The sequence below is a fragment of the Rhinolophus sinicus genome, chromosome 1 (genome assembly GCF_057876585.1).
Source record: "Rhinolophus sinicus isolate RSI-liver-muscle chromosome 1, RSI-T2T, whole genome shotgun sequence".
NCBI lineage: Eukaryota > Metazoa > Chordata > Mammalia > Chiroptera > Rhinolophidae > Rhinolophus > Rhinolophus sinicus.
Genome location: NC_142501.1, coordinates 33427216 through 33452639, shown reverse-complemented (window position 1 = coordinate 33452639; position 25424 = coordinate 33427216). Strand labels below are relative to the sequence as shown.

Below are 25424 nucleotides of genomic sequence, written 5' to 3'. Positions count from 1 at the left end.
TGCCCAAATCTGTGCTTCCTGAATTACATTTCTTTGATTACAAATAAACACTGTTAGCTCTTATTTTGTTTTTTTAATTTTAAATTAACACCCACTCTAAAGTTACTTTTGTCTTTTCTTAAAAATATTCTGTTTCTATTTCATCTATAAAATATTCCCTCATTTATTCCATTCACTTAAAATAATGTTATTTATTTACTTATTTATTTATTTATTTATTTATTTATTTATTTATTTATTTATTTATTTATTACCACCCTATACTGCCAATTTTCTTTAAAGAGTAGATAACTTCTGCAAACATTTCTCAATTACTCTTTAATCTTTGCAAACTGACTTCTACTTCCAACACTTTGGAAATCACATGGCCTCCTAATACAGTTCCAACCATGCATCATCTAAATCTAGAAAGCAGTTGAAAGTAAAGACACTGGCTCTAGAACAACTTTGGAGTTGGAAATAAGGACATGGGAATCAACTTCATTGAAGTGATAGCTTAAGACTGTGGAATCGAGAATTATGAGTTTGTTCAAAAACACCTGCTCTTCTAGAAGGATTCCATTTCCTCAATCTTGGGGAAGCAGAGCTCTATTTGGATGAAAACCCCTCACCCATCTCCTCCTCTTTACTTAAATAGATTTCATTATTCTTTAAGTTTCTAGCACCAGCTTCTATATTTTATCAAAGTCACTCTTGATACTGTGGATGAAAGAGGGATCACATACTAAACAAGCTCAGGGGAGGCCAGCATGGTGTGTCCAACAAGTACAGAGACTGAAAGTAGCCATATAAGATGATCTGAACATAAAAATTCCTAACTAAAAGCAGGTCAGTGCAGTAGTCACATCCTAGGCCCGTAGCTTCCTTGACAAAGGTTAATCTTTACCTTAAGTGAGCCTGTCTGTTGTCTTCCTGCATCTAAGATAACATTCCTTTGAAATGTCAGAGTGATGTCCTTGTCCAGGTCCCTTAGGACACACCTACCATACCAGAGCATGAGACCACAGAACTCCTCATTGTTATCTTGTTCCCCCAATACCGTCTCTGTGTGCTGAAATCCCAGAGATTTCCCCTCTTTGCTATCTCCTGCTCCCTTAATCTATCGTCAGTGGATTTCATGTGACCCTCCTTACATCTCCTTCTTTTATTCTAATGTAAAAATATGTGGCAAAACTATCATTCTGTGGAGCATTTTCTCAATTTGTTGAGATTTTGCTTCCCACCGATAGTCAGTTTGACTCAAATAAACTCAGAAAAATTCTCTATGGGTTTGGACATTTCCTACATAGACAATATACTATTCAGACTTTTATTCCTTGTAGAACATCTGTATTACTAGTAAAACACTAATATGAAGTTTTGAAAGGATCATAGATGGAGGGGTTGAGAACAGGTCCACCCCAAGATATGCAACTTTGGCATGTGAACTATTTTGAATTGAAGGCAATCGAGACCCCGTGAGCTCAAGAGAAACTTTTACCTCTCCTTAAAGAATTTAAATTTGGGCCTTGTCCATAATAAGAGTTATTGCCAGATATAACTTTTGATGACCTATCTATAGGATGGGGAAAACATGTCATTACTGATCATCTGCTCTTTTTATTGTCCTGTAAATGACCCTCCTCCCTCTGAAGCCCCAATGTGCCTTACCTCATCCTTAGCTCAGAATGCCATCTTTACCTCATTTTAACTTTTTGTATCTGAACTTATCATGTTATGTGGAGTCTCTGATTCTCTCGTGTATGTGGGGTTCCATATGTGCATATATAATTAAATGTGGCCATTTTTTCTTGTTAATCTTTCCCACATTGATTTGATTATTAGACTAGCCAAAAGAATATAGAGGGTAGAAGAAAGTTTCTTCTTCACTCACACAGTTTTGGCAAAAAGGTTATTTTAAAGTTAAAACATTTGAAATATTATTTAAACTTTTTTTTATGTGACTAAAGCAGAGACTCCCTAAAATACAGCTACCATTAACTTCATTCTGAGCTCGTTTCCTGCACATTCTGGAAAGGAGGCAGACTGGCTATCCATCAGCAAAAAACAATACAAAACAATGCAAACCTCCATAGTTCCCTATGAAAGCTCTGAATTATCCCTCCCCACCCTCATATACTTTTATGTAAAGTTGGTATAAAAATCTTTATCTCTGGGTATTGAGCCTGTGACTTATACTGAGTAACTCCTATGTGTGTGTAAATAAACTTTGTCTTTTTTCCTGTTAATCTGTCTATTGTCAGTTAAGTCACAGCACCCCTACCCCTTCAAATATAGTAAATAGATAAAGGAAAAGTTTTTCTCCCAAGAGTGGTATATGCTACTCGGTATGTTTTCAGGAACGTGTCCTTACTCCTCCTGTACTTCTTCCTCCTTCCTCTCTGCATGTCCCTTTCCTCCTCCTCCTTTTTCTTCCCTTCCTTTTTCTTCTTATAAATACTTTCGATATTTTTGAGGGCACAGACATCCTCTTTACCACTACACATCTCTAACACTAAGCACAATGACCTAATCACCTTACTGAAACTTCTCATAAGAGTAAAAAGGGACCTCTAGTTTGCCAAATTCAACAAAGGAGAGAGAGGGAGAGGTGTTAGAAATTAAATTTAGTAAGTTGGAAGAATAGAAGATATCTCCCTAGTTCATAACTATTCCCTCTTCTGCAAAACCTGAAGCCAACGTGACCCAGGCCATTCTGATTGCATCAAGGTGCAGAACCATTGATCTTGGCTGTGCCGTCAGAATTCTAGTTTTAGAAATTTGGAATTGGATCCAATAGAGAGATTGAACTTTCTTTAGGTAGCTGGCCAAATAGCATTTAAACTTGAGAGCTTGGCTTTCCGTGTGTTCTGGAAAAGCAAGGGAAATGAGTCAGAAGAAAGCAATAGAAACACGAGAAGCAATTACCCAGGGAGAAGATGAGGTGAAAGATATAAGGAATTTTGGATTGCTTGTTTATCTGTGCCTTTAGATAATTACCAATGTTTTGCTGATTCTTGCTTTTAAATTCTATACGAAATACCTGTATTATTTAAAGATTTTTTTATTTTTTTTTCCTGTTTAAGCTAGCAGGAGTTGGTTTCGGTTAGTTTAAAACCAGATGGTCTTGATTAGTTTCAACATATTGTTAGGTTTGTAGTCATCTATACTCAGAGCCTTGGCTAGAGTAAGAAAAAGCAAAATAATGATAATAACAATAATAATAGTAAGAATAATAATATCAATGAAAAATATTTGTTGGAACATTATTTGTCAAGAAAAATAGATAATATGTAGAAACTTATTTAGTAGCAACTAAATTTTGTTTAAAGAACTAATATTGTTTGGAAAAAGAGTTGACTATAACAGTGAAATAAAATATCAAACAACTTTAAAGACATTCTAAAAACTTAGAGAAATACGAATTATCTGGTGAGTTTAATGAAATATTGATTCCTGGCATCCATTCCCAAAGACTTTGAATCAATAGTTATATTTGATTCAGTGATTATGCACAGGGCTGCTGTAGTTATTACAGTGGGAATAAAGACCATATTTCAGTGCCTAGTCTACCTCACAATTTATTTACATTTCAGTGAAATTGTTCTTTCTAACACATTTTCACTTGTATATAGTCTTTAGCTAGAATATTTTTGAAATTTATTTTCTGTTTTTAGCTATAAGCTTGCTACACTTACTGTTTTATAGCAGGAAAATAAGGTGTCTTGGTTTGAGCTATGTGAAGAGAATTGTTAAGAACAATAGCTAAACAAATGTTAAAAAGATAATGTTTCCAGTTATTTTCCTCTTACTTCACTCAGAGGCAAAACACTAGCTAATAATGCTGATTTTCATGATTTTAGTCTGTGGACTCAAGGCTATGCAGCTTGTACCAGCTTTATGTAAATTTTTATGCTTATTTGCAAGGTTACTTACCATGTGGCATAAAATGAAGTAGTTGTGTTGAGTTATCAATACAAATATTGATATTAAACTTTGTATTAGAAAAGAGTCGATATGGAAATGTTGTAGTAGTGCTCCAGATCTTCCCTGAATTGGAATTAATATCAGCGGCATGATATGTTTCTCTGATTCTGAAAAATATATGTGAAAAAAATACTTAGGACAAGAGCACAAGAAACTTCATTAAGGGTTTGCTATGGAAGATTTAAAATATGAAAACAATCAGCAGCTGATTTGTGGAATAGGCCAGACTGGTAAAGATTACAATTATACCAAAAACAACTGTAATAGACTCTTTAAGCTTTTCCAAGAGTACCTCATTTGAAGGAATGAAGAATACATTGTCATTCATAAAGCATAAAAATTCAATCTGAACAATGATTACATACTTCATTGACATTGCTTTGGAAGTCTAAACGTCTTCCCTTGGTTTTTGCTCATGCCTAACTTTTCAAGCTGGAAGTCACTTATCTTGATGTAAGGATTTTGGTAAATAAATTATCTTGTTTGTCAAATTGGTAGATACAATTTTTATCTTCAGTTTTACTTAAATTTTTGGATTTTACACAAATCTTTGAATTTTACAGAAATTATTGAACCGAGAAGTCATTTGTAAATTCTGAACAATTATTAGTTTTTGCTCAGATGAGTCAGAGAACTACAAAATAGTGTTTCCTTGGAGCCAGAAGCCTTGAATTTGATCCTGGCTCTTCCATTTAGTAGTTTTAAGATCAGAGACAAATTATTTGACCTGTTTCTTTGTACAAATTAGGATATTTATATCTACTGTAGTTCCCTCTTAGCTATGGTTTCACTTTACATAGTGTCAGTTACCCCAATCAAACCCAATCTGAAAATATTAAACAGAAAGCTCCAAAATAAACTGTTTATACGTTTTAAATTGTGCGCCCTCTGAGTAGTGTGATGAAATCTTACATCACCGTGCTCCATCCCACCTGGGATGTGAATCATTCCTTTGTTCAGGGTATTCACCCACTAGTCACTTAGTAGACTTCTCAGTTATCAGATCAACTCTTCGGGTATCTCAGTGCTTGTGTCCAAGTAACCCTTATTGTACTTAATAATGTTCCTGAAGCACAAGAGTAGTAATGCTGGCAATTTGGATATGCCAAAAAGAAGCCATGAAATGTTTCCTTTAAGTGAAAAGGTTTATATACATGTGTAGGAAGAAGCTTAGTATATATAGGATTCGATACAAACTGCTGTTTCAGGTATCCACTGGGGAACTTAGAACATACGCCTATGATAAGGGGGACTACTGGACCACATTTTAGATTTAAAGGGTCAAGTTCCTGGCCATGCTTGTCAGTTTGTTACAATGAGTAGCTTAGTCATGAAGAATCAATATTTATATATTTAAAGATCTTAATTTAGGAATCCAAATGGTCATTTTAAATTTTCTTGTGAGAACCAGAGCAAGAAGTTAATTAAACATTAAATATTTTCATGGATTTGACATGCTTCATTTTGTGTTTTTGTATGTGTGCCTTTCAAGTTCTTCCAATATGGTTATGAGTTTTTCAGGGCAGGGACCTTGCTTTTATATTTGCTTGCTTATTCTGTATTTGAATATTTCATGCATGGGCTAGTTGTTAAGCATTCAACTAACCTTTAAATGAACAATAATTCAAATCTTTAATGCTAAATAATGATTTAGTAGGAAGCTGCTATAGCTGATAAGTAAGCAAAAGTTTATTTATATGTGTATTTATTATATTTAAAACAACCATAATGGATAAGAATCAAGAGAACTAAAATGCAAATGCATTAATTTTTCAAAACTTTCAGGAACCTTAGCAATAGAAGAGATGGCATTATACAAATTTTAATTGCTAATGAGAAATTGTTCTTTTAAAAACAAGCATCTATTTTTATGTTTATTTTTAGATTAGCAAAAAGGGGATCAGTGATTTTTTTTGGTAATATTCCTAGTGGAAAAAAATTGTTTTTCAGTGGACAATCACCCATGCAATTGTCCAATATTCTGGCAGCCCATTCAAAATAAGATTGTGTTATTAAAAGAAAGATATTTTCATTATTCTAAGTAGTATATCTCAGACAGGAAGGACAAATCTATGCTAAATTGGGACAGAGCCATAGGAGTCAGTCATTTATGTCATTAAACGAGAAATTAATTCACTGAAAACTAAACTATCACCAAACAGTAAGGGCAGAACTGAAATTATGAAACTTTCAACTTTAACCAAATTTTCAAGAGAAAAAGTTTATTTGACTATAAATAACAAAAACAATACTGGAAGTTGATTAATGAACTAATTTGTCATAAATTTATGCTTTCACTACATTAAAAGAATTATACATTGTATACATATATACATTGTATACATATATACAATGTATACATATATACATTGTATACAATTATACAATGTATACATATATACATTGTATACATATATACATATATACATTGTATATACAATTATACAATGTATACATATATACATTGATTTATATGCAAAATTAATCAGTTCAGTGATGTTAAAATAGACAAATTTATGCAGATAAATAAATTTCAAAATTTAATGAAATAGCAACACTCACCTTTTCACTTTGTCACAAAAGGAGGCCAGACTCATATTACTGCCTTGAGGTACTTCAACTAGCTGAATGGAACAACCTATCAGCTTAAAATAAAAATTGCTAAATTAATATACTTTGGTGTGGAGAAAAGATGATTCAATTCTACATTTTTTTTCTTGTTTTAAAGATTTAGTCTGTGTTCATTTTTTAAAGATATTTAATGAAGTAATACATGTAGAAAATTGTATGAATCTTAAATATATGTTTTAAGTTTTGAGGAATGTATACAGCTGTGCCATCAATATCCCAATCAAAACATGGAACATTTCCATCACTTTAGAAAGTTCCTCCACATCTCCTTCTGTCAATCTGTACATCTGTTTTTCAACTACTGTTATTCAGATTCTATCACCATAGACTGGGTGTGTATGCCCTTTTGTTTCTGACTTCTTTCAATTAAATTATATATATGTATTTTAAATTTATCTATGTTATTGCACATATCGATAGTTTATCTTTTAAATTATTGATTAGTAGTATTCTGATACATGAATTTCCCACAATTTATTTATCTTCCTGTTGATAGACATTTGGGTTGTTTATGTTTTGAGGTATTATAAAGAAAACTTACTTTTCATATACAAGTATTTGTATGAACATGTGTTGTGAATGAATTCCTAAATGGCTCAGTCAGAGGGTGGGTGTATGATTAACTTTAAAATAAATCATTTTTGCTCTAAGTGTTTTGAATCTCTTATTGAGTACATATACATTTAAATTTATTATGTCTTCCTGATTGATCCTTTTATCATTATGAAATGACCCTTTTTTATTCCCTCTAATAACACTCTGCCTGGAACTATACTCTTTCTAATACTACTAACCACACCAGTTCTCTTTTGCTGGTTGAAAGTTAAATCTTCTTATTTTTTTTTGCTTTCAACCTGTCTGTGCCTTTGTTTCTTAAGTTTATCTCTTGTAGAGAGTAGTAAAGTCTTTCTTTTTTATCTAGTTTGTCAATTTCTCCCTTTTATTTGGAATGCTTAGCCTATTCATATTTAGAATATTTATTGATATATTTTAAATTTAAGACTACCATATTGATATTTGTTTCTACTATTTTGTTTTATTCTTCTATTTTTCCTCGCCTGCCTTTTTCCAAGTATTTGATCATTCAACATTTTGGCATTTCCCTTCTCTCAAGGATCGATGTCCTATGCTGCCTGTTGTTCAATGGCTAAAATCAGTTGCTTCATATATTTTTGTCTAACTTCATAATTGTTTTCAGTGGTGAGGGAAAGCTTAGTACTTGTTACACTGTCATAATCTAAAGCAGATGTTCCTAAAATTCATTGACTTTCAATTCAGATTAGTTGAGGTTCTACCTCCTCTGCAAGTGCCTCAAACAGAATTAGTTGTTTCTTCTATGAACTCATCTTATCTGCTATTTTGCTGTGTTACCTTTATTTGTTTGCAGGTTAATTTGAGTAATATGCTAATCCTGAAATCAGGTACCATGTATTTTCTTCTTTGCATTCATTGTGCCTAGTATATCATGTATATTAAGAATATGATAAATAGTTGTTGAGTAAATGAAGAATCCTTTTGCCTCACGCTGTAAATTACAGTTGCAATAATATTCCTTCTTTTTACTGTTTACTTCCTGTTTCACTTGTGTCTAGACTCAGCATAAGAACAGAAATGTTCAAATATTGTACAAGAAACTCTATAGTTACTAACATGATTGGAAGCCACTAATGAAACCATTAGGATGAATTGCACAATGATTACTTAATTGCCTACTTTTGGAATGATCCCAATAGAATTTGTCTGCCAACAGTATAATTTAGGAGCCTCTGAATAAAAGGATACTTTCCTACCAATAATAATCTAAAGTTTTAGTTCATGAGAGTTTGACTCAATATATAAATGTAATGAAATGTTTGTGTTTCTGAGTGTCCCTAATAACACAATAAGAATAGAAAATACTATCATCTGTGATATTTTTATATATTATATTTTATATGACACTATATTTTATATGATACTATATTTTATATGATACTATGATATTTTTATCTAATAAAATGTATATACTACAACATTATATTCAGATTTGATCAAACTGGAACTTTAAAAATATTAGAAAAATTTTATTTCCCTTTCTTCAGGAGAAATCATTAATTCAGGAAGACAGAATATATAAATAATAAATATTTTTTTCCAAAATAATATTAATATATTTTCCTATTTAAGGTTCATTACCCCCATTACCAAATTAATCCAGCATACTATTACATTATTCTTTCAGATTCATAATTTCAGGTCAACATATAAGAAACATACCTCTATGTTCTTTGGCCACGTACTTTCCCTTATTGTGGGTAGAATGGAACATTCAAAAAGCATTGTAGAAGGTTCTACAGTGTTCATAGTTCCACTCCTTTTATTCTCTTCTCTTGGCATGAAGTAAGTTGAGAATGATGGATATGTAGAATGAATGCTATTTTCAAATCCCATAGGATATTTATGATGTTCATTTTGTAATTCTATTTGTGAATTAATTTTATCCAAACTAGTGGGTGATGGAGCTAAAATATTGAATCTGTAATCATCAGCACCATGGTATTTTCCTGTGGGGTTTCCCCCAGAGTTTTCTTTATTTATGTTCTGAGGATTTGGTAGCACAGAATGCCTAAAACCAATTACTGGTGTTTCCTTAACTTGGTGACAGAAGAGTTCTGAGCTTTTAGAAGTGATTTCGTTCAAGGATATTCTCTGTGTTTCATCTAATGAATGCTTTTTTGAGTTCCACTTTGGTGCACTGGGCACAGAAATGGTGTTTTCTTCAATTTCACTCTGATAGAGTGGGATTTTATTACTGATTTCATCTACTAGATGATCAAAACCCAGACTGACGTGGCTAGCAAAAAGGGGTTGATTTGCTGAGTGTAATTCTTGGTGCTCATGCTGTTCTTCATGTGATTCACTGGGATTTAAATCTGTTTTCCAACAATATGCCATTCTTTATTTTATGTGACTGAAAGGGTTGACTCTACTCCAAATATTTCATTGATGATATTAAAACAGAGTATAGGAATTTCCCTAGAAAAAGCATAAAAGGAAAAAAAATATTATTTGATTAATCAGAAATAAAAGAACTTGCAAGAAAGGAATATGATGAATAAACATAAACACTTGTTTTAAAGCTTCTCCTTGGCAGATGAAATAATACCTTGAGTAATATAAAACTCCATCAAAACTCACAACATTAAAGTCCGTGGGAAAATATTGACTTCAGATATTCATGAAACTCCTGTGATAGAAAAATAAATCCACCTCAGTTATGATAGGAGCTTCATGAATCAATCCACAGTTAATATTCCACTTTGGACTCCTTTTCTTGCTGAAGATCCACTTGCTTATATTATCACTATTTTCCTCTATATTCAGTCATCTATAAGCATGCTAGCATGGTGAAATCTCTTTTGTATGAGCTAAAAATTCTCTTCTTTATCAGCAGTTACTCCATCTCTAGACATAGGCTTAACTTTTTCTGCCCTCCATAGCCAATCACCTTGTAGGTTGGTTAGATCCTTTCTTCTCCCCCATACTTTTTTAAAAATTGCAAACCTTTTTCAAAATGACTTTCATTAAGTGAATCGTGAGCTTCATGTCAGTGAATTCAACTGACATTTATCAGTCTCTGCAACATTTGATTCCATTCATCACACTCTTAAAGTTCTTTGCTTTTCTATGTCATCTGTTTGAACCGTACTGTCTGCGTTCTTCTCTGTTTGCTTTTTTTCAAAGACTTCTTTGCCTAGTACTCATTTTCTACTTGATTCTTGTCAGAGCTTCTTGTCAATTATCCTCTCCTTGTAAGATATTTTATATCTCTTGTGCTTTAAAAAATCATCTGTATGTCAATGACTGTAACCTAGACTGTTCTTATTACTCAGTATCTCCTCTTAAATTATTTTTACTTCCAACATAAAGTCCAAAAATTAAATCATAATTCACCCAAGAATATGCTCCTATTCTAGTATTCTCTGTGACAGAAAATGGCCCAATGGTCTATTTAATTGCTTAGACCAGAAACCAGGGTTTCATCTTTGATCTTCCCTCGCCTTTATTCTTCTATATCCAATAAACCACCAGTTCCTATAAGAAATCTTTCTTCCTCCCTCTGGCTACCAATGCCATAATCCTAAGGTAAAGTTTTCATTTTATTACCTGCAATGTTGCATTGGTTCTGAAACTGCTTCTATGTTTTCTGCAATCAGTTCTTGTGTCCTATAATCCATTTTATTACATTATAGTGATATATTCTTAAAAATTAACCAAGTATCTCCCCTGCAAGTAGCTTTTCAGTGGTTTTCTACTGTCCCAGGATAACTAACATCCATAGTGTAACGTATGTAAGATTTCTATTTCCTATTAGATCATTAGACCTTGTCTTGCTCACTTACAACTCAGTATCTAGTACATTTCTTCAATCAGAGTAGTTGCTCATTTGTATTTGTTGAACAGTGATTTAATACATTTTAAAAATTATAATTGAGTGAAAAAAATAAAATTGAAAAGTATTTGTGTCACTTTTATGGATTTATTAATTTCCTTAACAATTATATCTGTCTGTGAAAGACAAAAAATTAAAGGATAATTATGATAATGGTTAACTATCAAATATGATTATTAATCTGTTTTGCAATGGCATTTGATTTTTATTATATTGGCAATTAAGATTCACTTAGAATTTATAACCACCTAAGAAACAAATGAATTAAGACATATTAGGTTGGTACAAAAGTAATTGCGGTCTAAAAGGTTAAAAAATCATTGCAAAAACCTCAATTACTTTTGCACAAACCTAATACTTCACTCAAGAAATTGAACTGATAGATGTGGGAAAGATTTTTAAAGAGATATAAGTAAAAAATGTATAGAATGAAGTCTTAACCATAAAATTGATTTATAAACTATGATTCCAAACTATTTTAATTCATGGCCCAAATAGGTAAATTGTCTAGCCAGAATCCCTTTTCCAGGAATTGCTATTTTTTAAATCTTAGTGAAGTCTACATTTCTTTAAGCATATTTTACTTCTTCATTCGTCCCTGTCATAGAACTCAGAATTTGTTGGCAGGTGTGACTTTGACAACCAGAGTTAATATTCCACTCCAGTCTTCTTTCCCCTAGCCTTCTCTGTCTTAGCTTAAGTATAGTAAATGTAACTATCTAAAAGTGACTTTTAGAGTTTTTGGTGGTTTCAAAAGACCTGACTCAGTTTTTAAAAATTATTTTTTTTTAATTTTGTAGAGCCATTAAAGGAGGTCTTTAAATAAGGTCTCCAGTGATGTGATGCTAAAATTAAAGATTCCCTTAGGCTGTACCTTGTTATTGTTAATAATGATGATGATACATAAAATTTTTTGAGCACCTACTCTGTGCCACTGCTCTACATACAAGTTTATATTTACATGTATTACCATTTATTTCTCATCTCAACCTGTGATATTATTATTGCCATTTAACAAATGAAACTGAAGCACAACAAAGTGAATCAACTTACCCAAGGTCTCAGAGTTTGTGTTCACAGATTTGTTTTAAGTAGGGATTAAAGAGAGGCATATGGGTGATCATGCTATACACATTATAATATGACATCTGGAGTATGCCTAAATTAAGGCACCGAGGCATGGCATTAACTAAACTATCTCTACTGAAAAGAATGGAAAACTTTTACATTTTTATTAGTAACAGTATTTTTTTCAAGCATTTCTGGCAGCACTAAAACTGAAATGGGTTCAAGGTCTGTCTGAAAAATCTCATTATCATGAGATAAAGGAGAATGAGAAATACTTATTCGTATTGAAAATGTAATAAAAACAACACTTCTCCCAGATCCGTTTTTTTTCAATATTAAATTTGGTGATTTTAAGAAATTTCTAATAATTTTAAATCTATTCTTTATTATCATGATTTAGAAACTAGAGTGTTTCTTAGTTTATAAATACACAGAGATGTTATTTATTGCCAGCTGTCAAATATTTACATTCTGCATTATGAAGTAGTGCATAAATAATTAAAAGTCATATAACTTGACTTTGAGGCAGAACTGTACATACAGATTAGCAGCAGTTTATGACGTAATTGAGAAGGCATGGCTATCGTTTCCTGATTTCAATAAGACTGTAGAACTATAGGAAATACTTGTGGTAGGCAGAATAATGGCACCACCAGAATTCTCACGTTTTAATCCCTGGAATGTGTGAATATGTTAGGCTACTTCGCAAAGAGGGACTAAAAATTGCAGATGGAATTAAGTTTCCTAATCAGCTGATTTTAAAATAACGACATAGTCTGAATGAGTTCAGTATGATCACAAAGATTCTTACAATGGAAGAGGGGGCAGAAGAGGTCAGAGTGATGTGATCTGAGGACTCAACCCACTTTTGGTGGCTTTAAAGATGAAAAAAGGGGGCCATGAGCCAAGGAGTTCAAGTAGCCAATAGAAGCTGCAAAGGGCAAGGAAACAGATGTCCCCCTAGAAGCCTACAGAGATACAGCCCTTACAACACTGTGATTTTAGCACGAGACCCCTGTTCTATTTCTGACCTACAGAATTGTACAACAATAACTTTGTGTTGTTTTAAGTCACTAAGTTTGTGATCAACTGTTATAGTAGTAATATAAAATCAATACAATATACAAACTGAAAACTGCTTCCAAAATCAATTGGAAAATCAAGGACTAGCAGAAGTGTAGAAGGCCACATAAAAATAGTCATCTTTTTTTTGTTGGTAAGTACGTCTAAGTACTAACAGGATATTTAAAAGATGTTAGTAATAATGACTTAGTGTACTACAGTTGCTTATAGTTTTCTAGTCAGTTCAACTTTCAAGAGATCAGTTTTTACTGAACGCTAATTACTCATCTGGCCTCAAAGAGAAAGCACAGACAAAATTTAGGTACCTATCATAAAAAGGGCACCCCCTACCCCAGCTGCTTCAATTTTCTAAGTATACAAAGAAATGCACTTTATTTCATTTTTTTAACCTAATAGATTCTTTTCATTCAGAGTATTTAAAAATGTAAGAATGCCTTTCTATCCCCCACATCCAGAGTACCTTGTCAGAATATTAAAATAATTTTATGCAAGAAGGTTGTGGTTTTGATTTAATAGGATTTTATTAAAAATTTCTCATCTTCTGAAGTAAGCTTAAATAACTGAATATTTATGCTGTACTTGTGGCAAGTGTTTCTGCTTCAATTTTCTAAATATACAAAGGTGCTAATATCATCCAAATAGCTCCAGTGTTCAGAATGGGAACAAAAATATTTATTTTATAAAAGAATGAGGAGTAAAAAGAACCTTTCTGAAAATGTGTGTTCTTGATCCAAAAAGTTGTGGCTAGATTACTGATAGGTATACCTACAGGGGAAAGATGAGAAGAGGGTAAAAATAATCAATTATGACGTTGAAGAAAAATGATTTTTATTTCCGATAACAAATTGTAGGCATTGAAAATTTACCACTTTAAAAAATACAAATACATTTCATGGAAGATACTGTGCCAACATAAGACATGTCAAAGTTTAATCAAGCTACACCATTTGTATTTTCAGTAAGATGTAGGGAAAGTCTGTATATCTATTGACACTAACTTGGTTCCTGAGAAGACTCTGAGCTATCAGGGTCTGAAATTCCCATCTCTCTTCATCTACTGAGCTAATTGAATATACCCTGCATATGCACACAGAAACTCGTATTTTAGCTAGACATAAATCTGACCTTTCTCAGCTCAATTTGTTGTATGAATACAGAAAAGACCACATTATATATACATATAGTTATGTATGTATCTATTATATTATGTATATTCTATATGCCATATATAATATACATTATATTATATATGTAATATATTATATATGTTATATTATATCATATGTTATATTATATGTCATATAGAATATAATATATATTACATTGTATATATTCTATATGTCATATATAATATATATAATATATATTGTATATATGTAATTGGTTGTGGTCTTTTCTGTATTCATACAAGAAATATGTATATATGTATAAAATATACATATACGTATAAAAACATACATATATGTTTTTACGTTATCTCATTTTTTTCAATTTCTAATTTAAAATTGATGAAAATGTAAATGTATTATTTTCATGAGCTCTGATGCTATTTTCACCTAAGAAAAGACAAGAGGTGCTTAGGGAAAATATTAATTTTCAAACAGTCTCTATCAGATGCCTTTTTATATGAAAAAGTGACATTTTCCTAATCACATAAATCCTATATAAGCCTCATGTCTCGTTAGACTGCTTAAGGCTAGCTGTATATGCAGAATTTGAAGTTGTCACCTATTCTTATTTTTGAGAAATACTGACTTGAATAAATCGAGGTATTTATTTATACATCTATTTACTCATTTTTCACATTTACTTATTCAGTAACTGTTTTTAAGTATATTGTGTCAAGCACTTGCAAAGCACGGGGAATACAAAAATGATAAAACACAGCTCTTGGCTTCAAGGAGTTCATAGACACAAACTTATAATACAGTGCAATATGAGAATTACTTTAATAGACACAGGCTCCATTTTCTTTAGGGCAATTTTATACAGAATACTGTGTAATATATATTGGATATATTTTTGTTGGAATATGCAATATATCACAGAAAATTTTGTGTGAGTCATTCAGACCTGGTTTAAAGAATACGCATATTTTGATTCCAAAGTATTGTTAAAGTTTCAACCCTAAACATGATAAAGCAGAAATTCATTCAGTTCCTCTGAGTGGCTCATCAGAGTAAATAGGACAATGAAAAGTCAGCCTCCACCTCCTATATAAGAACTTTGGGGGAAGTGATCTAGTGGGAATGAAACCTGTTGCAGGGGGAGGACAAAGATAGTGAGGGAGTACGACACCGACCCTGACAGGCGGAAGTCCCCAGACCCAAGTCTGATAGCCCTTGAAATATGACACTCTGTGGAGTTTCCATACACACCACCTAGTGGTATTTTGGTAAGAGCCAATAATGCTTCACCTATTGTCAAACAAATCTACCTGGAAAAAATACCAAGACAATAAGAATTCTAAAGTGATCAAAGCACTTGTAGATGTTGTTTGCTGTGTCTACTGCCACCAATATGTAGGTCTCCTTCCCCTACATACATGTCTGTTATTGAGTGTTCTACTAGGAATGAGTAGGTTTGTTAGACAATTAGTTTTAATAAGTTGATGCTCAGAGAAATCTTTTACATTAAACCTATGAACAAGAGCATCAGGATAAGAAGATTGAAATTTATCAGTGAGTTCGGAAAAGATTCAAGAAAAGGTTCGTAAGCTGAGAGAAGGAAGAGCCATAGTTTTCCAGACAGGTTTGGGAAAAGAAAGAAGAGACCCTTGATTTGTTTGCCAGGGGATTTAAATTTTGCAATGTCAAGGAGAAAAATAAGTAGGAAGAAAAATAGATGTAGGAAAAAGAAGGGATAAAGAAGATGTGAAATACAGAAGAAATCAGATGAAGGTGGAAGAAAGGTGAAGACATGAAAAAATACTCTGTTGCAAACTGAGTACTAGGTACTGAGTTTTAGCAGTGAAAAAGACCAACATGGTCTATAAGTTAATGGGAAAAAGAACTGTCATCAGATTTTTTGGCAGCAGCACCTTGTGTTAGAAGAAAATCAAGCAGTGACATATTTAAGATACTCAAGGAAAGAAAATGGGAACCAAGAATATACAGTCACTGAATCTGACTGCCAAATTAAAACTTCCCAAACTGTTATGACCACACAAGAATTTGGGAAATATTGTTCTCATTGATGGTTTATTAATAAACTACTGGAGAGTAAACTTCTGATAATCAAAATGACAGAGATACATCAACATAAAATTTCTTGGTGAGCATTAAATAGATACATATTTTCTTATTTTAGTAATGGCTGCTAGCACTGGCAATTTCGATACAGTTCAACTTTAATCAAAGATGGGGAAAATGGAGAGAACATGTACATATTTGAAAACTATTTTTATTAGTCATATGGGTGATTGTGTTAAAATTGTTTTTCTCAGAATATTCTGTGTGTAATGTTGGATAAAACAAATAAGTAATTCTAGCATCCCCAGTGCGCTTGAGAATCAGTATTCTCTGTAGTACAGAATTAGGGCTGAAAGTATCAGAATGAACTCATCAGGTGTTTTTTGTTTTTGTTTTTGTTTTTTTTAATCTATCATCTATCTGTCTGTCTATCTATCAACTATCCATCTACCTCTTCCTTGGAAAGTCCTAGAAATAATGCCCATCTCAGTAAAAATGAACATCCCTAACATCTAGATTGTGATATTGAAATACCATTTTGCACTAAAAGAAAACAGGGCTACTTGAAGGACCAGCAGATTTAGGGTCTAGGGCAGATAATGTATAAGATGAGCCTCAGAGGTTCTATCACTCTAGTTAGTAAAGAAGATATCAGAGAATACAACGGTGCATTAATAGGACTTGAAAGCCACCTTGGGAAGGCTCTCATTGGCCAATAAGTGTAATAACTTAAATGGAGAAAAACATGTCAAATGTATTTCATGCATGAAATCATGACACAGATACACACATACAGTTAACTAATTGCCTTTGTGTAACCCAGGGTTAATAAAGTGCACAATCAAACATTTGTTTTATTTATTTTTTTGGATGAAATAATTACTGGGTAACTAAGTTATAGATGAGGCAAAGTTTCTCTTTGTAGAAGTAGTGCAAGAAGTAAATGAAAAAATGATAAAATTGGGTTATCAATATTTTACAATAAGGGATGAATAATATAATGTAGGCATCAAGCATTGATGGCTGCTAACATCACAAAAAAGAGAGGCAGCCAGGCATTTTGTTCTTTCTGATAAAGAATTCAGAACTACCGTGATCTAATCCAAATCTATTCTAATCCTAATCTATTCTGATTAAGTATCTTGATCCAATCACCAACATACAAAAAACAGAGGGCAGAGAAATATGCTAAATTACATCAGGATGGGAATCAATACAGAAAAAATAAGCTAGTTTTTTCAAGAAATAAATTGCAAGGAAAAAATGTAGATGAAATACAGTAATTGAAAAAGGCTATAAAAACATGCTTAGCCCTGCACCACTGAGAAAGAGAGGGGGAGGGAGGGAGGGAGGGAGGGAGGGAGGGAGGGAAGGAAGGAAGGAAGGAAGGAAGGAAGGAAGGAAGGAAGGAAGGAAAGAGAGAAAGAGAGAAAGAGAGAAAGAGAAAGAGAAAGAAAGGCACAGCAAAGCCATACACTTTAGGGATACACACTTGGATGATGAAACTGTATAGAAAAGTATAGAAATTATATCAGAAGAATATTTATTCTTGAGGAGAAGAGGGGTGTTATGGTGTGGGGGGCACAGGGAGGGCTTTTGGAGAGACAGCAAAGGTTTATATCTTGACATGGAGAGTAATTAAAAGGTTGTTCAATTATAATAGTACATGAAGCTGTACATTTGCTTTATGTGGTTGTTACTATCATAAATTTTTAAAAAGGTAGGTAGTTTGATTTGTTAGACATAATGGAATTTCAGTATTTCTACAAAATCTAAGCAAAGATTCTTAGTATTTGCCCGTGTAATGCTTCAATTCAGGAAATAAATCTTGTGGTTGAAACTTGTTTAAGAGATTTTGGAGATTAAGAAGAGATATAATCAATATGAAATAGAATCCCATTGTGGGAGACAACAAATAATTAATGGCTACACCCAAAAACGAAAAGTACAAAATAGCCTGAGAGATACGAAGAAAACCATAAGCCGTTATCACCTTACTTTGTTCATTTCTGGTCCTGGTAAGCGGGAAAGAAGTGAAAGGTGAGTGGTTCTTCCTTTAAAGGATTCAGGTTCTTCCTTTAAAAAACCTGACTGGGAACTTGTACGCATCATTCTGCTCACATTCATTGGTCTGAATATATAACCACAGGAAGGCTGGGAAATGTAGTCCCCTATTGTGTTGCCACGAGACCATAGAAAACATGAATGTTCTATTCCTAACAGGAAGAAATGACTTTATTTAGAACATGCAGGATGGAGTGGTGTTGAAGTTCTCTGGGAGGCCAGGAGTTACAATGTGAAATGAAGATGTTGAACTAGGTGCAACTAGGAACAAGAATCCTTAATGGATGTGGAGGAACTAGGTCAGTGGATGTCAGTAAATAAAAGGGACATAGGTCGTAGAGCAAGATGTCATGGGACCTGAGGAGTGGAGTTTAAAGTTGTGTTGAAAAAGGATGACTTGTAAGACAGTGGCAATCTTTAAGAATGTTGCTCTTGCCTCCTGTCCTTGGTATGCGGGGCATGAGAGAATGAATAGCTTCCATGGGAGAGATGCAAAGGAGCAGAGTTAGGCAAATGAAGTGAAGAGGGCTAACGAAATCAATAACACATACATTAACTATCTTGCATAAATTAAATACCAGCTGGAAAAACTACCTCTCACTATACATTATACAAGTTGGGATTTCTGTCCCTCTTCTTACTTTGAGGAGAACAAAACTGGATTAAGTCAATTCAGCTTTAGTTCTTAAAGTTATCTGTTTAATTTAAATATTTGTAAACAAATATTTATTTTAAATAATATGTTAGCAACATATGTTACTATGTTTCTGGTAAACAACTCCAGCAAAGTTATAATTTTAGAATATGAGATCACTCTTTTATTCTATGCAATTTTAACCAAATATAAAAAGATGTTTATTGTCATATTTATATCCATCTAGTTTAAGCTTCATTGTTAAATACTAACATAACTTAGCAAAATTTTTATACATACAAAAGGTTACCCTTATTTTTTGTAAATATTTGAGAGTAAAAGTAGCAGAAACCAGTCAGTAAGAGTTTATTCTAGGGGAGAACTCTAACATGGATCTGAAACTGAAGTAGTAAATAGTTTTATCTCCTAAATGAAATTTCATTACATGGCAATGGATTCTCAGGACTTCGTTTGAGAATTGTGTGGCTTGGGATGATAATGCTCCATTACCACCATGTGCATGGATGCAGGAGAGGGGAGAGGAGGCAGGAATGCCACATCCTACCCATCACTGTTCTAGTAGCTACTAGAAGCACGTCCATATGTTTTACTGAATACATTTAAACTTATAGGTGAATTAAATATTCAAAATATCACAGGTATGTAGAGATACAGACTTAATTATGTTTAGTATTGACATTATTAGCACAGGATATAAGATCTCAAGAGATCTAAACCTCAACCAAATCTTTGACAAAGTTATTGTTATGGTGCATTGAATTTGAATGTGATTTAGAGATCCTAGAATATTTTTCAAAGCCAAGTATAGGGAAAACCAATAACAATATAAATACTTTGGTACTTATAATGCTTCTAAGAATATGCTCATTGTACCAGCCCATACAATGAAATATATCACAAGGAATTCCTTTAAAAATTATGACTAACACATATGGTTTAAATAACCATATTTTATTTTTACTGTTTAAAATGTATATCTGAAAGGCATTCATCATATGATTCATTTGCATAAGAGCTACAACAATAGGAATGAATTTAAAAATCAACATAGTATAATAGGTAAGTAAGTTTATGTGTAAAGGTTGAATGAAAAAATAGACAGCAAGACAAAATCATAAAACTTTAGAACAACCAAAAAAGCTTATAAATTAAAAGAATAAAAGCTAATTGTCGAACTGTGGGCTTAGTAAATGAATTTAGTACTCTAATCTTAGAATAATGGTAATAAAATAAATAGGTGGGTTCAGATCAGTCCTGTTGAATTTTTTTAGAATGCCATCTGAGTGGTAGTATGTCATCTAAAAAACAAAGCAAAACAAAAACAAAAAAAAATAGAGCAAAACGAAAACACTCTGTGGCACTCGCTTTATTATTTGAAGGATTGATCTGCCAGCCTGAAAAATGGTAGAGATGACTCATTTCCCTGGTACTGACCGACTGGGAGATCTAAAATCTGACCAACTCTCCCCACCACCCAAAAACAAGTAACTGTTGCTCTGCTGCATTGCAACACTATTCAGTGACAGCCAGAGCCACTTCACCAGCCCCCTTTCTACATGCTTTCTAAGAGTAAAATTTACATTAATGAAAAATATCCAGAGTCTATGGTGGCTAAGCATTTGGCTTGCTGTATGCAGGAATATAAGATGAGAAAGTGCTATGAGAAAGTGCAAAGGTTGATTGCTTCTGGCAAAGAAGGACTATATATTGATCAGGATTATGTGTAAATATGATTACCTTCTAAGTAGTCAAACAGAAAACAAAAGCAAGATAGATGAAGCCTAGAAGTTAGAGAAATTAAGTGACTGCTAGGGATCGGTAATTAGACTAAATATGTTCATATTTGCTGTCTTTCTAACTGAAAATCTGAGAAATGTGTTCAAATAGCAACCAGGTAAACAATGAGAATAATGAAATGGCAATAACTACATACCTAGCAACAATTACTTTACATGTAAATGTACATGCTCCAATCAAAAGATGAGGGATTAAATGGATGAGAAAGCAAGACCCTTGCATGTACTGCTTACGAGGGACTCACTTCAGATGGAAAGACACACACAGACTGCAAGTAAAGGAGTGCTTAGAATGTGCAAAGAATTACTCTAAGTGCTTTCCATTTTTACCTTATTTTGTCCTCAAAAACTTAAGCCTCCTGACAGTCTTTTGAGTAGGCATTAATATTTTAGAGGAAATTGAGGCACAAAGTACATAAACATGATGTGGAGTTACTATATCTAGGAAGTGGAAGAGTTAGGATCAACTCTTATAATCAGAAAAAAATGATTCATTTTAAAAGATCAACTCAACTACCCAACCTCGATGCTAGTGATTTTGATACAATCTTTTAGAAAACTGGTATTATAAAAAAATTCTTGATTGGTAGTAATTTACAAACTTAAAGAATGAGGTGAAAAATTAATTATATGGTGCTGTCTGTATAAAGATTAACAAACCAAGTTCTGTACTTTCAAAATATTTAGAAGGAAGGTTTTTAGCCTCGATTTTTATTTTGGACACTACTTATGGTTCTTTGATTTTTAAGAAGTACTATATGCATTATTCACTTCTTACCTTTATAATAGAAAACGTTTTGGTAACTCAAGTAGAGGCTTAAAAATAATTTGAAATAACAAAGATATTTAGTTGGCAAAGTCATTGGAAATCGATACAAATTCATGAAAATGAATACAAATAGTGAAATGAAAATTTACTAAAATGGACTATTTTGCTACCAAAAAAACCTAAATATGTGACCACTTAGTATTAGGTTGGTGCAAAAGTAATTGCTATTTTTGCAATTATTTTTTACCTTTTAAACCGCAATTACTTTTGCACCAACGTAATAACAGAGACAACTAAGGTAAGTCATATGAAAGGCCTCTACCCTGTTCTCTGTCTCAAACATCAGAAAAAAAATTACCTGGGTTGTATGGGTTCTGGCAGTAATATTTTCTAATTTGGAGATCAAAGTAATTAGATATAGTTTTATGCTAAATCACAAGGCTATGAAAGTTGGAGTTGGGTGATCCAAATTTTAAAAGTTAATTTTGTTGTCCAGGAAGAAGTACAGATATAGATAACTTTAGATTTAAAAAATGCATGTTAAATTTCTAGATGTAACTACTAAAATAATAGAGGATGTATCTTTCTACCAGTAGAAAGAGAAAAGAAAATGGATAGAAAAAAACCCCACAACAACCCTTAATCAACTGGAAAGAAGGTCCATCAGTGGGAAAAACATAGAAAATGGTACAATTATAAACATTCTCTAAAATGGTAGAAATGAAAAGGTGTATATCATAAGCACATAAATGTAAATGGTCTAAATATATCATATAAAACCTCTAGATAGTTGTATTATAAAAGAAAGAAAAGCTAATTGGGTTTGCTGGAGACATACCAGATATGCAAGGATAAAAATTGCTTAAAATTGAAGGGATGGAAAAAGATATCCCAAACAAGTAGCAACAGCAACAGTAATAGAAAATAGGTGTAGTTATATTAAAAACAGACAGAAGAGACCAACCAGCAAAACATTACTGGAGGTGAAGAGAAGCACTTTACAGAAGTAAAAGATTCGATTCATCAGGTGTGTATCTCAGATATGTACTAAAACGAATTTCTTCAAAATTGTATCACAACATATTATAGTACTACTGAGAAACTGACCTTCATAATGGAAGGATTTCAGGGAAATATCATGGTTTATAAATCAATTAGACAAAAATATAATTAGGCACGTAGATTTGAAAAAAAAAAAACAAGTTTGATGTAATGAACATATATAAAATGTTACATTCAATGAATGGAAATTACACATTTTTTTCAAGGACATGTATTGCTTATGGAAGTTGGACCATTTATTAGGTGACTTTTAACATAATTCAAAGTCAGTATTCAGACTATTCTGTCTGATTTCAATGTAGTTAAATTATCAGTAAAAAGAAGATAATTTAGAAAAGGACTCACATGTTTCAATCTCAGAAACATTTTTAAATAACACAAGAAGAAAGAAAATCACAATAAATTTACAAAAATATTTAGAAATACAAAATAAGAAAAGAAAACCATTTTTGTGTAAATTAGAAGTTCAGAGATACACATCACCCGTAGCTGAAAATAATTCTTGAAAATATTCCATCCAACAGAAAAATAAATCAGAATAATAACTTAAAAATGGACAAATTGTGTCATATAAGAACTATTGCTAGGAGTTGAGAATGGTAAAAATAGATTTGTGCCTAAAAAATTATAACAATTCATTTTTGCTATGATTATCTATGTGATTTCATCAGACCATAAATTTGTAAACAAAGTAATAATTTAGTTAGAAATACCTTTATATTTAGGCAATGACTAGGGTATCATTTTTTTCTTTATAAGCTCCAAGAGAATTGTACTTTGCTTTTTGCTTACTTTAAGAGGGCTTCCTCATGATGAAACAATCCCACCTCTGAGAGAAAAAAATGTGAAATCATAGCCTGGAGGCTCACATTGCCAGCATATGATCTTGTTCATTTAATGAATAAGTTAACTCATCTACTTAACCTGACCCTAGAAAACAATAGCTGGATGAAACGCTCTCTCTCCCTCCCTTTCTCCCCGCCCCCTCCTTTTTTTTTTTTTTTGCGCCAGCTGGATTACAGTAGTATTTCCTTATACTCAGTTCACAAACTTGCTTTCTACATGCTTCAGATGGAAGGTAGACATGTATAGAGTGTAAGTAGCAGGTCAGGGAAAGAGCGCCCCTCCCCCCCCCACAATTGGAATAAGAAAACCTTATTGATCACATAGGTGACGGGTTCTTTAACCTCTCTGAGTCTGTTACTCGATATCTAATATTACATTAAATAATGCATTTAAAAAGTTTAACACTATACGCAAGTTATACATTATGATTTTTTTTTGAAAGTGGGGTATATTTTTTATCTTCAATCCTGAGTATCAGACATTTAATTGTTTACCCCGATAAGAAAGTAAGGGGACAATTGGGACACATACTGGTTTTCCATTGACTTTCCATGAGCTGCAGATACAAAAGTAAACAGACAGGACAGCGTGGAATGGAGTGACACAACAGGATGAAAACAGCTGCTTTCTCCAGCAGAAACTCTAATCAGTTTGAAGCCTATATGCTAAGAATATCCACCCTTCATTTAATAAGAATTTCCTTTTGGAGACATCATCCGCATGCAGTCTATAGACTATCGGCACTAGCGCCAAGACGCTGAAGAAAATGTGTGCAAAGGAAAAAAATCTACCAGCAGATATGACTGAAATTGGCCCAAGACTGATGGACAGGGAAGTGAGCAGTTAGGAGATGATGAAAAGGATATCCTATCAACCTAACTATGGCGTCTGCCATGTGGGGGCGGGGAGAAGAGAGACAGAGGAAGAGAGAGACAAAGAAAGAGGGAAAGAAAGAAGGAATAACCATGGCATAATCAGTTCTTCAGCAAAGAGCTGTCTTCTGGAGAATATTTATAAACTTAGAGTTTAAATCCATCTATTATTTAAGTTTCACCGTATAATTAAAGAGCTACTTTGCCTCAACAATACATTTGAATTCAAATATTCTCTTTTGTATTTGGTTAAGTATAGGAAGTTTATTTGTTTCAGTCTCTTACCTGAAGCATAGATCTTCCTGAAATGAAACACGATCTCATTTCTTTTCAAGAGTGAAAAATGCTCAGACAAGCTAAAACACTTCTATTTCAAGGTAACATGCTTCCACTGTAACCTTTATTCCTGTTTGGCAGGTTTGGCGTGTTTGGCAATCGCGTTTTCGCCAAACACTGGAGGGTTGTATGGAAAAAAGGAGTTTACATAATAAATACAGGATGTAAGCCAAAAACTTTACAATGAATTAACTTTTCTGTTGGAAATAGAAGTTGTGCCAAAGCATACTGAACATCAATATTCAAAAACACATATTTTTGAAAAAACTAGGTAAGGTGAGCATATGTCTCCTCAAAGTACCTCTGCTCATGTTATCATGCATTTGAATGTGAGAGTGGATCAGAACAGTGAAAACAGTGATTTCAGTTCATAGAAGAAGAGGTGCGTTCTTGGAAATGCTACTTTAGCTATTCTGTGAGTTTGACTATCAAGTTATGTACTTCGTTAGGATTTAATATATTCACATTTTTTTCTACCTTAAAATAATCTCAGTTTTGTTTGCTCAAGCTTGAGAGTCATAGTACATTTCAATTTAAAAATAATTTTTATTATCTAATCATATTTGAAACAGGAAAAAAAAAGAATGCTTACAGGGTTAGCAGAAGATAGATGTCCACAGTTTGTTGTGGTTTTGGTATATGCTGTTGAAAAT

The 25424-nt window shown here is 32.7% G+C and overlaps 1 protein-coding gene across 2 annotated transcripts in view; it reads right to left on the bottom strand.

The window, feature by feature from the left end:
- PIK3C2G (phosphatidylinositol-4-phosphate 3-kinase catalytic subunit type 2 gamma) overlaps positions 1–24813 on the bottom strand; it is a 276739-nt gene extending 251926 nt beyond the window's left edge. For both annotated transcript variants that reach the window (XM_088798218.1, XM_088798212.1), the window contains exons 1-4: positions 24721–24813; positions 8854–9612; positions 6529–6611; positions 3916–4073 (exon numbers count right to left, since the gene is read on the bottom strand). In XM_088798218.1, the coding sequence (XP_088654344.1) occupies positions 3916–4073; positions 6529–6611; positions 8854–9531 (919 nt within the window). In that variant the 5' untranslated portion in view covers positions 9532–9612; positions 24721–24813. The remainder of the gene's footprint in view (positions 1–3915; positions 4074–6528; positions 6612–8853; positions 9613–24720) is intronic.
- Between the last annotated feature and the right edge of the window lie 611 nt (positions 24814–25424).